This window comes from Aethalodelphis obliquidens, unplaced genomic scaffold (assembly GCF_003676395.1).
Source record: "Aethalodelphis obliquidens isolate GAN/ISIS:26980383/991018 unplaced genomic scaffold, ASM367639v1 scaffold53, whole genome shotgun sequence".
Taxonomy (NCBI): Eukaryota; Metazoa; Chordata; class Mammalia; order Artiodactyla; family Delphinidae; genus Aethalodelphis; species Aethalodelphis obliquidens.
In genome coordinates, this window is record NW_020837997.1 from 3,531,718 (window position 1) to 3,549,372 (window position 17,655).

The following is a 17,655-nucleotide window of genomic DNA, read 5'->3' on the forward strand; positions in this document are numbered from 1 at the left end:
CTTTTCATTATAAGGAAAATGCTTTGGGGAATTCCCTGGTGGTCCAGTGGTTAGGACTCGGTGCTTTCACTTTCGGGGCCTGGGTTCGATCCCTGGTTGGGGAACTAAGATCCCACGAGACCTGCAGTGTGGTCATAAAAAACAAACAAACAAAAAAAAGAGCAACATAGGCTTATCATCTCTAGAGATACAGAAGTAACTGTTAAAAGTAGTTTAATGAACTAAAAGCGACTGTCTCCAAGGAGTGGAACTGGGAACTTCCCTGGCCGCCCAGTGGTTAAGACTCTGCACTTCCACTGTAGGGGGCATGGGTTCAATCCCTGGTCAGGGGACTAAGATCCTGCATGCCACATAGACACAGCCATGGTTTCTGCCATCAATATCATGGCAGAAACATTTTGCCGTTTGTGTTTACTTCATTTTTTTGGTAAATCACATTTGGTAAAGTACTACTTTAACTTAAGAATTCAAATATACACACCAAAAACCTAAGTTTACTAGTTCTTTAACACTGTTTTTTGCACACTCTTTCTTCTTACAGTCTCTGGATGATTCTTTCTGAAGGAAGTCACAGGTGATCACGTCTCTGAGTCCAGCTCCCTAATCTGTTCTTCATCCAGGTCAATTCTATCAGCCGACCACTGAGATCATTTCAACAATCACATTTGTCAATTCCAAGATCCTTAATTGGTTCTTTTCCATAACAAGCAGTTCCTATTTCATGGATACAATATGCTATTATCCACCCAAGACTATTAATTACACACATGTACTTGTAGACAATCTTCTTTTCCTTATAGTAGCTTCTTAGGTGCCAGATCTGCTGGGTTGGGTGGCCCTCCTTCATGCTGCCAGTTTCCCTCAAATACTTGGTTTAGAGCTCAATGCTCATTTCTGATTTGGAACCCCCTCCCACCGCCACACATACACCCAGCTCTGGCTATGCTTCCGTCCGCCACCCCTGACTGTCAGAGATCATGAACCTGATGGGTAGTGCGGAGCGGTCATGCAGCAGAGAGGCATGCTCCTAGTCCTCTCAGGGTCCCCCTTCCCTCCAGCCCAATCACCTCGGCAATCACCTGGAAATTGCCCCTGGGTCTTCCAAGTTTAGATGACATCTTACCCAGAGGATCTAGCCTCCTTCCTTCAGTATGAGCGTTGGTTGAGACCACAGAGCCAGAATGTGAACCTCAGCTCTGTCTTTTCCTAGCTGTGCCTCCTTGAGGCAAGAGGTCTCTTTTGAGCCTCAACTTTTCTGTCTGTAAAATCAGGATGACAACATACCTACCTCAAAAGGTTGTTTATGAGGGTTCGGCCAGCTAATGCTTAAAGCAGTAAAGTGCTTAGAACGGTACCAAGTGCACAGAAAGCAAAAGTATTTGCTAAATAAAAAGTATTCAATAAATGATACTGGGGCAATTAGGTTACTGGGTTTCTTTTCTTTTCTTTTTTTTTTTTTACCTTTTAAGTTACATGCCTATCTTATTCAACACAGGAACATAATCTTGATGAATTCAAGAATTCTGTAAAGGATTTCCCTGGTGGCTCAGTGGTTAAGAATCCACCTGCCAATGCAGGGAACATGGGTTCGAGCCCTGGTCTGGGAAGATCCCACATGCCGTGGAGCATCTAAGCCCGTGCGCCACGACTACTGAGCATGCGCACTAGAGCCCACGAGTCCCAACTTCTGAGCCCAAGCGCTGCAACTACTGAAGCCTGCGTGCTTTAGGGCCTGCATGCTGCAACTACTGAAGCCCACGCACCTAGAGCCCGTGCTCTACAACAAGAGAAGCCACCGCAATGAGAAGACCACGCACCACAACAAAGAGTAGCCCCGCTCACCACAACTAGAGAAAGACCGAGTGCAGCAACACAGACCCAGTGCAGCCAGAAAAAAAAAAAAATTCTGTAAAAATAAAACCATAACAAGTTCCAACTCTTCTCCTGAAAAATCATGCTGGTTAGGACCAAAGCCCTGGTGCCATTACACAGAAATTTACACCTTTCAAGCATCTTTAGAAATTACAACAGCAAGAATAGAGAGCTTGGTATGGATACAACATTGACTATACCAGACCTGAACAGATCACTCAAAAAAGAGGAACTACAACTAGAAATCCTATGAGCAAACACATAAAACAAAAGCATATAAGGTAAAACATCACCCTATGAAATTATCTTTAAGTCAAAAACACTCATGTGAGGGCATGGCACATGTACGGAGTGGCAGTGAGGGTGTCAATCACGGAAAATAACCTGATGATAAAGATCAGTGGTCTCCACCAGGGACAACTCTGTCCCCCAGGGGACACTGAGCAATGTCTGAAGGTATTTTTGGCTGGGATGGAGGCTTCTACTGGCACCAGTGAGTGGAGGCCAAGGATGCCCAGGACAGTCCCCCTGCAGAGAATTATCCAGTCTCAAACATCAATAATGCTGCAGTTGGGCTTCCCTAGTGGTGCAGTGGTTGAGAATCTGCCTGCTAATGCAGGGGACACGGGTTCGAGCCCTGGTCTGGGAGGACCCCACATGCCACGGAGCAACTAGGCCCGTGAGCCACAACTACTGAGCCTGCGCGTCTGGAGCCTGTGCTCTGCAACAAGAGAGGCCGTGATAGTGAGAGGCCTGCGCGCTGCGATGAAGAGTGGCCCCCGCTTGCCACAACTAGAGAAACACAGAAACAAAGCACAGAAACAAAGACCCAACACAGCAAAAATAAATAAATTAATTAATAAACTCCTACCCCCAACATCTTCTTTAAAAATAATAATAATAACAATAATGCTGCAGTTGAGAAACACTGACACAGATCAAAAGCCTCTAACATGAGCTTTCTTTTTAAACTAGCAATTTTACTCCCAGATACTACCGTAATAAACTGCCAGAAATGTAGACATAAATAAAAGCAAGACAACATTCATCATAACGTTATTAGAATCTAAGAATCCACCAATGGGCAATGGTTGAGTGTAGTATACTGTGTAAGAAGGAATAGTATGCGTTCATTGATAATAAGGACAATTATGTTAAGTTTAAAACACAGGACACAACTACAGAGCACACACTGTGGGGGAAAAGTGGGAGAGCTCTGAGTAACTCCATCTTTGCCTTTTTACTTTTCTCTATTTTTACAAAGGGCATATGCCACTCTGATCATTTTTTAAAAAGTTAACGAAGTATAAAACCTTTCCACTTCCAGCAATCTAATCTAGAGATAATCCTAAACACACACAGAAATGTGACACATTAAGCTATTCACAGAAAAAATTAAAAATAGTGTACAATCAAAAATATTCTAAAAATCCAACAAGAGAGGAATGGCTAGATAAACTGATCACCTACTCTGCGAACCGGTAAACACAGCCATCTGAAATGTTTACAAAAAGTAGGGAATACGAGCATTTTCCTTTGTTATCTAAAAGGAGTAGCATATATCACAGCATAATCACAACTGTGTTAAAAACCACACAGCTCGCAATGAGCAGAAAGACTGGAAGCAAATACCCAAAAATGCCAGTGAATGCCAGTAAGTACACAGGTGGCTTTGCCCAATTTTCTGTTCTTCTTTACCTTCTCTAATGATCAAATACTATATTTATGGTGAAAACTTTAATTTTAAAAAGTTCTATTCAAGTGAAGAGGCAATAAGGCAAAAGGAAAAGACAGTTTAACAAACAGTAGCAATAAATCACAAACAACTGCTGTGATATATTCCTTATCTTACACTCATTCTTTGCATACACTTCTCACCTCATCCTCAAACCAGCACAGCAGGGATAAAGTGCTCCATGTCCAGTTGAGAGAAGGCCACATGGCAGGTAAGCAGCAGACTGGAGCTTGAACCCACATGAACCTGACCCACCCTCATGCTCTTCCACTGACTACACCACAGCACAAAATAAGCATCTCACCCTCTTCTCTGGACATCATCAGAGCAACAAAAACATTGCCATGTACTTTATGGGAGGAATTCTGAAGAGCAACATTTAAAGACCTACCAGTAAGCAGGGTCCTCCTTGAGAAGAGCTCTTTCTTTGGGAGACAGGCTGCCTCCAACAACACGTGTGACCAGCTGGTCAATGGTGTCCACCACCTTGTGGTCTGCTCGCTGGGGGACCTCTGGAACACACAGAAGGGCTTTTCTGAGAAACACACTGGACCACATGGGGCCTGGGAAGACCAGGACAGAACTGAAGGCTTAGGATGGGGCCTAAGCAGGCACCAGGAACTGAAATCCTCGTAGATGACAGACCAGCATTGAAAAGAGGAAAGGGGCCTGTTATTCTCAAAACCAATATGCAAAATATCCTCTCAAAAGCTATAACAGCATAATCGCTAGGAGAGAAACAGTCACAAACTTACGATGACTGTACAGAGCAATATATATACATATTCTATAGGAGAAAATGGTGTGCAGCAACTCCTAACCACTTTTTGCACACATCTTAACTTGAATGTTCACAATATTAAGGGGAGAACAAAAGACATAAAATGTATCTAGGTATAAAATATGTAAAAAGTATATCTAAACTGTGAGTTGCAATACGAAAAAAAGGAAAAGAGATACATAAATACAGACACACAGAAAAAAATTAGAAGGAAATATACCAGAAAGTTAACAGAGATTATCTATGGGTGGTAGATTTATCAGGGATTTCATTTTTGTGTTTGCTTTATCTATAAAAGTTAAACACACATGTGTTTTGTAATCATAAAACATATACATAAATTTACAAAGAAAAATTTCCCAATTAAAAAAGTTAGTAGGGCTTCCCTGGTGGCGCAGTGGTTGAGAGTCCACCTGCTGATGCAGGGGACACAGGTTTGTGCCCCGGTCCGGGAAGATCCCACATGCCGCGGAGAGGCTAGGCCCGTGAGCCATGGCCGCTGAGCCTGTGCGTCCGGAGCCTGTGCTCCGCAACGGGAGAGGCCACAACAGTGAGAGGTCTGCGTACCGCAAAAAAAAAAAGTCAGTAGTTCCAAGGTAGGTGTTCACAGAAAATATCTGCTGAATGTATGAAAAGAAAACATTTCTTAAAGTGTGAATTTCCTCCAATGACTTGTAATTTACAATGCCACCAGCAACACAGAAGAGCATTATGTCCTTAAACACTAAGATTGTTTAGTTTTCTGATATTTGCTAGTTTTAATAGCATAGATGGTCTATTTGTTCATTCATTCAATAAAAATCACCCCTGAACTGGAGAGGTTTTCCAGTTTGTTCTGTGGAATGGTATTTTAAACATCAATGTGAGTTCTTAACATAGGATGAGTCAATCCTTCAATTGTCATGTCATTTCCCCTCTGAAATTACTTTCCCTTTTTTTGTTGTCAGCTCTTATTCTATAGAACTGCTAGTTTTATATGATTTTACAAAAGAATAAGAGATTCAAAGTCAGAAGCTTTCAAAGACAATGAAATTTGTGCATCATTGCAAACATCTCTAGAGAAGATGACCATAGTAAGGGCCAGAAAGTGGGTCCTACTTTTGGCCCAGCAATCATTCTGTGACTATCTCCTTTAAGGGAGGATTCAAAAACATTTTTAACGAAAATAATAGCAATAATAAATACAACCAAAGATGTCATCTCAGCATTTCTAACAGTACTGAAGTAATGGCAGGGCAGCGCCCCATAAGACGTGGGCGCTGGTACTGTCTACCTGCTGACCAGAAAAGGAGCCAATGCTTTGCAGATGCCAATCTCATGGGAACTGAGCTCTGCTCAGCCTCAGAAGCCTCTAGTAAAAGGCACTATGAGTCCAACATCAAGGGAGAGGTGAGGTAAATTCACATTTAGTCATGATGCTGCAAATGCCGCAGAAACACAGAAAAGAGCCTTTGATAATCCTGTAAAAGAGCAGACTGTAGTGTTTTCAGTACAGCAAGACTGCAGCTACAGGCATGCCTGCATAGCAGCACAACCAGGGGATGGTGGCAGGCAACTTTAGGTTATGGGGGACTTTTTTGTCCTTCTTACAGTTCTTCAGTATCGTTGTTATACTGACTTTCCACTCCACTACTTTTGGGGATGTGGGGAGGAGAGGTCCTGCTTCAGCCCTGAGCCCACTACTGGAAGGCTCCCTCTCTGGGAGTAGGTGTGGCCGCCCATCCGTGGAGCGACCTACCCAGTGCCTGTCGCAGTCAGGGCTCCACGAGGGTGGAGAGGATTGAAGAGACTCAGGGACAAATGAGACTTCCCAAATTGGCTGGGGCAATGGAAGCTGAAAACTCTATCAGAGGGAAAGGGGACTTCCTAAATGGCCACATGGCCACTATGTGTGCTCATGACCTCTGGGATGTCTGGGTTGTGAGAACGTCCATCCTGAGAGCAAAGGGGGAGGGACAAGGGACACCAGCCAGTCATTTCTATTTCTATTACCTTCTTCTAGGTCTTTCCCCTCCCCAGTAAGCCAACTCGTTAACTGCAGGTTACCAGGTATACCTAAGTGATCTCTCAACCTTTAGCCAGTCTAGAAAAGCGACCAGGTGAAAAGGTGCCTCCACCACGCATCCCTCAAAACAGCTCAAACATAGCCTTCCTGACTCCCCATGCTGAGCTGAGCTGGGGCCTCTCCTATAGTCCTCTTAATCCCAGCAAAGGAGGGGCTGGGTTTTGTGACTTCTTTCCCTTAGAAGCCTGGAGAATTCTTAAGAGACTGTGCCCAGCATTTACTCTCCCTTCTAGTAATAACTTGGCGGGGGTAGAGAAGGGGTGCTGTTGGAACAAGGCTTCTTAAAACTTGGCTGCAGGATGACACAAACACCCCAGAACGTGCAACACTGTGTACAAACATATATGTATTTTCCCTGGCAAGGACCACAGCTTTTCATCAGATTCCCAAAGGAGTCTTGACCCAGAAAGTCTAAGGACTTCTGTAACAGACAAAAGATTCCTAACGCATGCTTACATGCTTACAGAATGAATGGCAGGCATGTATACTGGTCATTGTGAGTTTACTACTAAAATTCTGATTTGTTTCCAACTGGCTAAAGGAGTTTTATGTACAAATATCAAAGAGAATGAGAGACATTACAAGAAAACATGAAAAGCAAGCAAATCGCAACAAACAGAAACTTTTGCTGCTTTCCTTACCATCACTCAGACCACTCAGAGCCTTAGCCTGAATTTCAGGTTTGGTAGGAGGAACCGTTTTCTCCTGATCTCGGGTTGGCTCGGGTTCGGCTTTCTTGACCTGGAGTGGACACCCACTGCTGACCAGCCAGGCCTTCAGGTGATCGATGTACTCTCTCCCAAACAGAGTAGAGTCCTCAAAGTTTGGAAATGCGGCAGGAGAGGGAGCTATATCTTGGAGGCCGACGGCTTCTAAGATTTTCTCTTGCCGGAAAGAAGAGGCCAAGGAGAACGTCTGTCCCAAAAGAGCTAAAGACTTCCGGCAGAGAGAATTGGTGGTCTCCAGGGCAATAGCCAAGTCCAGGGGGTTACTGAGGGTCTTCATCTTGACACTCAGCTCATAGGCATTGCAGGCCATGAGCAGGGGTGTGACACTCTTCAGCAGCCGGTCTTGTAGCCTCATTATGTATTTATCAAAGGGCTTTATGATTTCAAAAAAGCAATTTTTGGTCTTCACAGCACCTTTGTCTAAAAGCATGTTTAAAAACTCGTTATCAACTCTGGGTGTTTTCAAAGCAGAGTGCTTTAAAAATTTGATAGTAAAAAAGCAAAAATCTCTGTGCTCTGGTTTTAAGGAGCATTTGAATGAGGCGAGCATTTTAGCACAGGTTTCGGTTTCAAGTTCAAAGAGAGTCTGGAAAAGCTGGGAAAATTTAACATCATCTTTTATGGTGTGGAATCCTGCCCATTTGATTATTTCTATCCCAAACCTCGAAAAAACATCAGACTTATCTATCAGATCGAAGCTCATCTTTCTTCTGGGGAGCCGAATATCCTTCAGATTAAGCCCCAAAGGGATTTTCTGAGTGGGGAATTGGACATCTTCCGTCCCTGGGTTTGTCCCCAGCGTCAGATCAGGACTTGGGGTGGTCTTCTGAATTTGGTCAGTGCCCTGAGTTTTGGGAGTGATACAACTTACAGTGGGCACCTGTTTTGTGCTCATGTTTCTCAGCATGACAAGTTTCCCGACCCCTCCTTTAGGCGTGAGCAGGCCTTGAGTCTCCCCCTTTCCTAGGAGGGCACCCTCCTGGTCAACGATGTTTAGACCTCGGCCTCTGCCCTGGACTTGGCTGCTGCCCCGGAGCACAGTGTCTGCCTCTCCTGGACGGTCCACGTCGTAATCCCGACTCTCTTTCTCCAAACACTCTTTCTCAATCAGCCTGGAGGAGCCAAAGTCCCCCAGTAATGCAGAAGGACCAAAACTATACTCCTGTGACCAGGAGGATTCTTGAGAAACTGAATGGCCAAAGTCTTGTTCCCAAGAGCCACGGAGTGCAAATTTCCAGTCCTGAGAACGGAAATGTCCCAATTTCCGGTGGCCGAAGACCTGGTCTCGGGAGTCAGGGTGGGAAAATTCCAGGTCCCGACCACATTCTTTGCGAAAGTAGCTGTCGTCACTTACAGAAGGGTTGCTTGATCTGAAGGAAGGTCCTGGAAATATATCACCTCTCAGGCCTTCTCTCCCAGTGTCTTGAGGATGAGCTACAGATCCGCCCAGAGTGTATCTGCTGTTGCTATGAATGTCATCATACATATCTGCTCTGGCTCTTGGGACTGTCCTTAGAAGATCTGAAATAAACAATCCAGAAAGAAACACAAAGGTACTTCAGACCACAGGCTGCAAACGGATGATCCACAGACCACCAGCCAGCAGGGGTGCTTTATCAGTCAGAGTGCATTTTAGAAGCTCATATTCGTTGCCAACATTTAAAACGTGTGTGGTTTCACTTAAAAATAGATTTACTACTTAGAAAAACAGAAGACCTACAAGTACTGGGCCTGCATTTGCCCTGACGACAGTCCATCGAGGCTGGGCAGCAGTGACTCTCACTCATTCAGATCTCCTGCCCTGGCTCTGTTTTACAAGCCCTCTTTTAGACTCAGGGAAGGGTATCTGGTCCCCAAATAACCTGGGCTTCTTTACTGCGACCAGAACACCTGTGTGTTTCTACTTCTATCACACAGCAGATGGGTTTTCTAGAGGATGTCTGCTTCCCCTGCTTCCTATGAGGAACTCTTGGCCCACAGTGCCACTGAGGCAGGAGCCATATCTGACACTGCACCCACCACAGCTGGCTGGGCCTTGGCTGAGCATCTGACCCAAAGCTGGCTGATAGGCTCCCTCAGCAAGGTCCATTAGGCCAACCAATTCCTGGAAAAACAGAGACTGAAGCAGATAGGAGGGAAGACAGAAGCTAAACAAGCCACAACAACAGAGGCCACAATGGAAACTAAACACTGTGTACTTTTGTCCTACCCTGTGGAGAAATGAGAAAAATAGGAAACTATGTTTGCATTTGCTCATTTGTGCATAAAGAAACTATAAGGGAAATTCCCTGGCGGTGTAGTGGTTAGGATTCCACGCTTTCACTGCTGAGGACCTGGGTTTAATCCCTGGTGGGGAACTAATATCCCATAAGAAGCGTGGTACGGCCAAGAAAAAAAAAAAGAAACTGTAAGAAGCCAGCAACAGAAGTGAACTATGGGCATATGAGAACAGTGGGCCTCAGGGAGACTTTGCACAGAGTGCCTTTCTTACTTTCTAGCTTTTGAATCAGAATCTATTACCTAGTCAAAAAGTCAAATGTAAGAAAAGGGAGGGAGAGATGCCAGGAAGTAATGATGGGCCAAGAGGCCACAGGAAGCCAGGGCTTTGTATAAATCCAAGTTTATTTGTCCAACCAGTACTTTCTAAGCACCTACTGCATGTGAGCACTGTTATAGGCCCTGAAGTTACAACAGGGAAAGGAGATAGCAAAGACCCCACTTTCCTGGACCTGTCAGTTGAGGGAGCCAAACATAAAAAGTCCTTGAGGCGTAAGAAAGTGCCAATAAGAAATAAACAGGCGGGAATGTGAGGAGGAAAGGACATTTTTAGACAGGCTGGTCAAGGTGGCCAACTCTGAAACACTGTATCTGAGTAGCAGAGACCTGCTGTGGGGGTCAGAATGGGCAGTTGTGGGGAAAGCCTACCAGGCAGAGGGAGTGTGAGGACAAAGCCCTGAGGTAAGACGAGGAGGGGACAAATGTGGCCAGAATGGAACAGAGGGAAAGAGGGGCAAAGTGGTAAGAAGGCAGAACCTAAACTCTGCTGCACACTGAAGTCCCTGGGGCATCCTGACTTAATTAACTAGAATGAGGTGTGACCTGGGCATTAGGGTTTTAAAAAAGCCCCCAAATGATTCTAATGTGCACCAAAATTAGGGAACTATTATGACAGAAGATGCAAACAGAACAGGGTGGGTACCAGATCAAGCCAGGCCCTTGACAGGACTCTGGGGTTTACTATGAATGAGACAGAAAGCCATGGGGGTGGAGGGTGAGGGAGGGTTGGAGCAGAGGGACGACCTCACTGGCTGCTCTGTGGGGAACAGACCACAAGGGACAAGAGTGGATGTGGATGTTCCAGCAAGGAGTCCACCAAGATAATCCAGACAGTATGGTTACTGATGGCCTGGTGAGGGTGGTAGCACTAGAGGTAGAGCAGTGGTTGCATTCTACACAACAGGATCTTCCAATGACTTGGTTTACAAGGCACTGGAAAAGTGCAGAGTAGAGCACACGCACAGAGAAAGGCTGACCGATGGACCATACAGCTCTGTGACAAAGAAATGGTTCGAGAACCATCTAGCACCCTACTGGGTTCACAGTCTCCCCTGCCCCCAACCCTTCCTGAGGTAACTTAAGATATGTATTAGTGTTCGAGTCTCTAGATAAAGATAAACCAAGATTCAAATACCCATATATATACACACAGGTTTATGTACATACACATATATATGCACGTACATATACCCCCGTATACGTATATATATATAAAAACACATTAAGTATTCAGGATTCACATATGGCTAAAAGAATTAAAGGATGCACAAAACACCACAGATATGGTTACTTCTGAAGGATAAGGAAACAGCAAAGAGGCTTTTTACATCTTATTCTTAACTACTTAATTCTTCCCATCTTTTGTAATAGGAATGGTTTTGTCTGCTACTCATTTTTGAAAACTCAGAATCTGGAGACAGCCTCTAAGCCTCAGTTTCTCCAGGTCCAAAGCACATAATAACAGTTATCCCTACCCCAAGCACTCAGGCTCATCCAGCCAACACTGAGAAAGCCTCCTCTACACCTCAGCTGGCTCTAGGGCTGGTGCAGCAGCAAACGGCACAGGCCCGAAGGAGGCCTGGAGGAGGCCAGCCCATGGCAGAGGAGCAAGTACACAGTGCAAAATCAATCTCCAGGCCTACTAGAGCCTCCTGGGGGAAGGCACCTGTGAGCTGAGTCTTAGTGCCTGAGGGAATTAACCATGCAGAGCTGGGATGAGGGATTCAAAACACAGAGAGGCACACAGTATAACTGAAACAACAGGCCCAAAGCAGGGGATGAGGGCTAGGAGCCTCGTGTGCTGTGAAGGACTTCCAAGTTGTCCGCAATCTGTGTGGGCACCATTTTTTTTTTTGCGGTACGCGGGCCTCTCACTGCTGTGGCCTCTTCCGTTGAGGAGCACAGGCTCCGGACGCACAGGCTCAGCGGCCATGGCTCACGGGCCCAGCCGCTCCGCGGCATGTGGGATCTTCCCGGACCGGGGCACGAACCCGTGTCCCCTGCATCGGCAGGAGGACTCTCAACCACTGTGTCACCAGAGAAGCACCATGGGCACCATTTTTAATTCTGCTGGCATTATGTTTCAAAACTTTGCAAAAGGAATGTTTTCAGGCAGGGCCTACGTTCAGCAGCTCCACAGGCCCCCCAGACCTTCCTGTCTTGCACATACCAGTTACCCGGCTGCTCCTGCACTTGTCTGAGGATATAAACCCAAAATGGGGAGCCCCAAGGGTCCAAGCAGGGACTTGGCCCAGCAAGGTTGGCATTAAGAGATCTGTGGGGGGACTTCCCTGGTGGCGCAGTGGTTGAGATTCTGCCTACCAAAGCAAGGGACACGGGTTCGAGACCTGGTCTGGGAAGATCCCACATGCCACAGAGCAACTGGGCCCATGAGCCATAACTACTGAGCCTGCGCGTCTGGAGCCTGTGCTCCACAACAAGAGAGGCCGCAACAGTGAGAGGCCCGCGCACCACGATGAAGAGTGGGCCCCACTTGCCGCAACTAGAGAAAGCCCTCGCACAGAAACGAAGACCCAACACAGCCAAAAATAAATAAATAAATAAATAAATTAAAAAAAAAAAAAAGAGATCTGTGGGGAAAGCAGATTTGAGGAAATGAAGCCAGAAGCTGAAAGACCTTTCAGGAGGAGATTATTGCAATAATCCAGGTGAGAACTGATAAGAGCTCAAACCTGGGTAGCAATGGTGGGGATGGAGCCAGGAGGTTTATTTAAGAACTCGTCTTTAGGTGGCGGAAGGTGCCCGGGGAGAAGAACCTCGAGATAATGACAATACCTCCTTCTACATAATGATGTGACATGACAGGTGGACCAAGAGAAAATTTTCTCTCCCCTTAACAAATAAGAAGGTAGGATCTGAGGAGTTGCAGATTGGGGTCTGGTCCCAACCCTAAACACACGCTCCATCCCCCCCAAAAAAACAGGCACTTTAATTTACCTTGAGCTTTAAACTGAAGAGCTTCGCCTACAGTCTCACCACTGGGGTCCATATGATATCGGTTAGCCTTTTCCTGCAATACAGCATCAAAAGTCTCCTGGGCAATTCTCCTTGCTGCCATGTTTCTCTGACCTGTAGGGAGAAGTGGGAAACGAAAGACACTAAGAATGACAACTAATTCTCACAGAGTCTGATCTGTTTCACCTAATCCTCAAAGTAATGAGGCAGTAATCCATAATCTGGCATGGTACTTCAGAGGGAGGCCAGATTATTTTAAGGGGGGCTCTGCCCTCATGAACCTCACAGGTGTGTATTGGTTGAGAAGGAGTAAGACAAGCATGTTGATCTTGGATAATTTATTTTGCATCTCTGAGCCCATTTTCCCAGAGTCCCTTAAAAGAAGCTCTATAAAAGCAGTCTTATCTCCGGGGTTGCTGAAGGACCACATGAAGCAACACACATAACTAAACACAACAATGTAGGGCAGTAGGAGCATAACCCTTGCAAATGGTGGTTAGGAAAGATGTGATCTTTCCCATTTCCATTTTCCTATTTTCACAGACATGGTGAAGAGGCTCTGAGTGCTAACTTCCCCTCTGAGAGAGGTGTCTCAAAGAGTGAGTGGAGAAATCCCTGACCAGTGATGATGACCTACTGACAGAGCTTACTTATTCTGTGCCAGGTCCTGTTGCAGGGGAGGGACTCCCACAATGCCGTTTACTTCTTGCAAGAACCCAATAAAGAAGTGGGTCCTATTATGAATGAAATTACACAAAAATGCAAAAGGGAGATTCAGGCTAAGTGACCCATCCAAGGTCAGCCAGCCCAGACTGAAACCTGGCAAAAACAGGGCACTGGAAGTGGGGACAAAGCCCTGAAGACTGAGTAGAAAAAGACTGAGAAGCAACACTGAGCAATCCAGTGGCAGTGTCCTTACCCACCAAGGTTTCCCTTCCATCTTGAAACCTCCAGCCTCAAAACCCAAGTCTTCCCCTGCCTTATAGTCATTTCTTATAACCATCACCCCCTTTTACTATCCTTCAGCCCTTTTCCCGGGGCTCCCTTGTTCTCTACTACCGAAGGGCAGGGTCTCCTGGCCAGGTGGCCCGAGATCAATTCAAGTGACCTAACCTTTCCGTGCCTCCGCTTCCCCATCTATGGAATGGGCAGCTCATGATGGGGATCGCTGTGGGGACGGAACCAGTTAAAAATGGCAAAGAGCCGGATTCAGCGCCCCGCCGCCGTTATCGCCCCACCAGAGGGGTCGCTCCCGGCTCACGTTGAATGAATGAACGACCGAACGAATGAACCCCTTCGGGCGCGGCCTGCCTCCTACCGGCCTCCGAGGACTAAGAAAAGGGGGCGTCGGGCCCGGCAGGCCGCAGACAGCCCCCCAGGCCGACCCGGACGCGACGCGGCCGCCGCGCAGCCAAGGGCTGAGCCCGCTGCGCCATCGTGGAGACCCGGGATTCCCGGGGTCCAGCCCAAAGCCCCCACCCCGGGGCCCATCCGTCGACAACGCCCTGGCCCGTACCTCACCCAGAGCCCACCGCGTGCGGAGCCGCCCCCACCGCCGCCTCAGGTTCCTCACCCGCCGCCGCCACCGCGCGAGGCGGGGACATGCAAATGAGCCAACGGTCTCCGCAGCGCCGCGCCGCGCAGGCGCAGGCCGCCGCCGAGCCTTGATGCACAGGCGCAGGCAGCCGCCGCCAAACCCTTTTGCGCAGGCGCACTGCCCCGTCTTCAGGGCGGACACTCCTGAGGTAAAAAATTTCGCTGCCTGGAGTGGCGGCAACGGGAACCGCCCGAAAAAGGAGACAAAGACGTCGCCGCCGCACACCTGTTGGCTCCCTCGGCTTTACCTGCACTCACGGTCACCCTTGGTCACCCCGGGAGCAGTTCACAGGGCTGAGGGAGGCCGAGGCGAGGCGGCGCCAAAGCGCCTGCGCACGTACGGCGGCCGAAAGGGACCAGAGGCGCCGCAGCCGTTGACAGCCGCGAACCTCACCGTTTCCCCACGTGGCCGCGGAGACCGGGTGAGGAGCGGTGGCCGCCGATCCCCCTCGTGCGCGAGGCAGGGAGTGGACGCCGCGGGGTCGGACTAGTGATTGTGGCGCGCCTTTCTGGGACTTGGTTTTGGGTGATGAAAGATCGTTACGGAAGCCGCCCAGGGACAAAATCACCCACTTCCGTGCTCTTCGCTTTTTTTCATTTATTCATTCTTTCAACACTTATGTATGTACTGACTGCCTGCTGCATGTCCGGCCCCATCCTAGGCATTGGGGGGGAAGGTGTTTAACAAAACGGGCCCCAGCTCTCATGCAGGTTAAATATCATTGGGGAGGAGAGTAGACGGTAAAAGCAAATAAATAGATGAATCATTTTGTTCCATGTTGAGATAGTATTAAAATACTAAAAGAGAGCGATGCGGTAGGAGAGTGGGGCTGCTTTAAACAAAGTGGTTATGAAGTATGTCCCTTGGGTAGCTGGGAAGAATGAGAAAGAAGCGGGGAAGCCCAGGTTAGAAGGTGTAGGTAGGGAAAGTGTTGGTAAGGGAACTGGGTTTTGTTCTGAGAGGGTTGGGAAGCCACTGCAGGATTTTGAATAGGTGAATGAGGCGGTCTCTGTGCTTTCAAGTCTCCCTCTGGCTGCCTTGTAGAGCACAGAGGCACAGGGTATGGCAGGGAGGAAACAGGTGAGGCCACCTGAACCAGGGTGGGTGTGGCAGGTGGAGGAAGATGAATCATTCAGGGTCCCCAGTTTGTCAGGGCACCGTTTTCTTGATAAGCAGAACCATGGCTTAGAGAGGGAAGCAGGCTGTCAGTTGAGAGCCTTGATAATTCCCTTCCCCTCAGCATGCCTTGGACGCAGCATGGGGGTCGGTAATGCTGTTTCCTCTCCTGGCCTGGCCTGTTCGCCAGGTGGCTCCCAGATGACCATTCCCAAACACCATCTTTCTCATGAGCTGTACTTTCATCCCTGTCCCTGCCCTCCACAGGTCTGTGCTGGATCCAGGGGACCCTGAAGGACTGTCCTAAGTGGTGGTTCCAGAGCCAGACACTGACCTCCCCCGCTCAGGGATCTCAGGGCTGAGCAGAGGGAGATTCTTGGGGTGGGGAGGGTGCGGGGGTACTGAGAGTACACAGACTCTGTCTGAGTAGCTAGGGAAGGCTCCCGTGAGGAGGCGGCCTGGAAGGGCTGGTGGAAGCTCCGCAGAGGACGTAGGTGGAGGTAAAGTGTTAATGAGACAGGATAGGATCCTGGCCTTCAGATTCCTCATCCTTAAAGTAGGCACAATGACATTCCCCTTTAGGACTGTGCTTCTATGACCGAGTGGCCACTCATCAATGGCCCACTTGGGTCTGAAGCGTGGCCAGAGTAGCAGAAGCAACGTCTGGTGGCAGAGCCAGAAAGCAGAGTCCCTCCAGCAGCATCCAGCCCCTCAGAGCTGGCCAGGAGCACCCCACCACCACCAGCCTGGGCTCCCCAGTGAGAAATTCTTTATCTTGAAACAGAAAATCCTTATTCTTTTCCTCCACCTTTGATTTGGAAATCCTTAGCAATCCCTAAACAGGCTCCCTGTTCTGGAGAGCAAAGAGGGGGATATCTGCAAGGGAGTGAGGTGAGGTGTTTGATGCCTTATGTCTGCCACCCCCCAGTAAACTGGCTGAATTACCTCTTAAGCAACAAAGGAAAAAAACAACTAGGTGATGTTTATTGAGCTCTGTGCCAAATCCTGTTCTAAGTGCTTTGTAGAGATTGATGGGTTGAATTTTCACTGCAGCCCTCTAGGTAGATTCTGTTTGTCCCTGTGTCACGCGTGAGAATTGACCAACAGTGAGGTTAAGTGTAAGGCTGGGGATTTGAGCCCCCCTGGTTGGCCCTGGAGCCTGTCCTCCCCATGACCCCCAGCCCAAGCGTATGCACAAATACAGATAGAATAGTCACATTCTATGCTGCCTCCACAAAGAGAAGTGAGGGCATGGGTGGCTTGTTTCCCTCACAGCCCAAATTTGCACATTCCCATGCCACGATCCTAGTGCCCCCATGTGCCTTTGTCCCCCTAATGCACTTTCTGTGCTTTCTACGGTGCATGATTCTGGAATGGACTCGGGACCAGAAAAAAACAAAACTGTTTTAAAAGACGATATTACAACAATCAAGAAAGTCCATCGTGTGCTATATGTTAGAAAATAGCATTGTATCAGTGTTAAATTTCTTGTGTTAAATTTCAGTTTTGTGTGAATGTATAAGAGAGTGTCCTTTTCATGTTGACATCTGTAGGAGGAAGGGGTCCCATGACTGGAACGCATTCTCAAATGATGTACGTGTCACACACTCGTAGGCACACACTCACATAGGTTAACACGGCAAAATGTTAACAATTGGTGAAGCTAGGAGATCCTTCCGCTTATACAGTGCTCCTTGTACTATTCTTGCAACTTTACTATAAGTTTGAAAAGTGATGTATTTCTCATTTTTTTAATTTTTGGCCATACCACGCGGTATGACCACAGTGGTCTTCAGAAGCTTCTTTGCTTTCTGGTCTCACTTGATGCTCCTGGCTTCTCTGGCCCATTTCCTGCCCAGACCTGGAATCAACTCTTACTCCAAGAGCCCTGGCTTCTTTGGTGGGAAATGGTGTTTAGAGACCACAGTTGGTATTCAGGGTGCTGCTCATTGCTGCTGTGGTGTCATTTCCTCCAGGCATTTTCAGTTCATATTAATAGAAAATTGGTTATTTGCTCAAGAGAAAATGCATCATGAGTTCATATCATATTTCCAGTTCAAATTTAGGAGTTCTGAGTTTTTACTTCTTTGATTTTATGTTAGAATCTTTTTTCTTTTATGCTCATTCCTAATGATATAAACATTATTACTTATTTGCTACATCTATAACTGTTTCTGAATAATATTTCTAATGTGGTTTCCAATAATATGATTACTGAAAACTGTTGAA

At 47.2% G+C, this 17,655-nt stretch overlaps 2 protein-coding genes across 13 annotated transcripts in view; one reads left to right on the forward strand and one right to left on the reverse strand.

The window, feature by feature from the left end:
- SUGP2 (SURP and G-patch domain containing 2) overlaps positions 1 to 14,802 on the reverse strand; it is a 31,138-nt gene extending 16,336 nt beyond the window's left edge. For 5 of the 11 annotated variants that reach the window (XR_003428337.1, XR_003428336.1, XM_027084779.1 and 2 more), the window contains exons 1-4: positions 14,287 to 14,435; positions 12,696 to 12,827; positions 7,095 to 8,702; positions 3,999 to 4,119 (exon numbers count right to left, since the gene is read on the reverse strand). Coding sequence is in view for 9 of the 11 variants with exons in the window: in XM_027084779.1 (XP_026940580.1) it covers positions 3,999 to 4,119; positions 7,095 to 8,702; positions 12,696 to 12,827; positions 14,287 to 14,317 (1,892 nt within the window). In the remaining 2 variants the exon portion in view is untranslated. Of the gene's footprint in view, positions 1 to 3,998; positions 4,120 to 7,094; positions 8,703 to 12,695; positions 12,828 to 13,826; positions 14,127 to 14,192; positions 14,212 to 14,234; positions 14,436 to 14,557; positions 14,670 to 14,703 lie in introns of those variants that run through there. The other 6 variants (XM_027084785.1, XM_027084786.1, XM_027084782.1 and 3 more) reach the window with 5 other exon arrangements.
- The window catches only part of ARMC6 (armadillo repeat containing 6), a 14,580-nt gene continuing 11,295 nt past the window's right edge, over positions 14,371 to 17,655 (forward strand). Inside the window, exon 1 of one of the 2 annotated variants that reach the window (XM_027084792.1) lies at positions 14,371 to 14,731. The gene's annotated coding sequence lies outside the window, so the exon portion shown is untranslated. Of the gene's footprint in view, positions 14,732 to 14,813; positions 14,931 to 17,655 lie in introns of those variants that run through there. The other variant, XM_027084791.1, reaches the window with a different exon arrangement.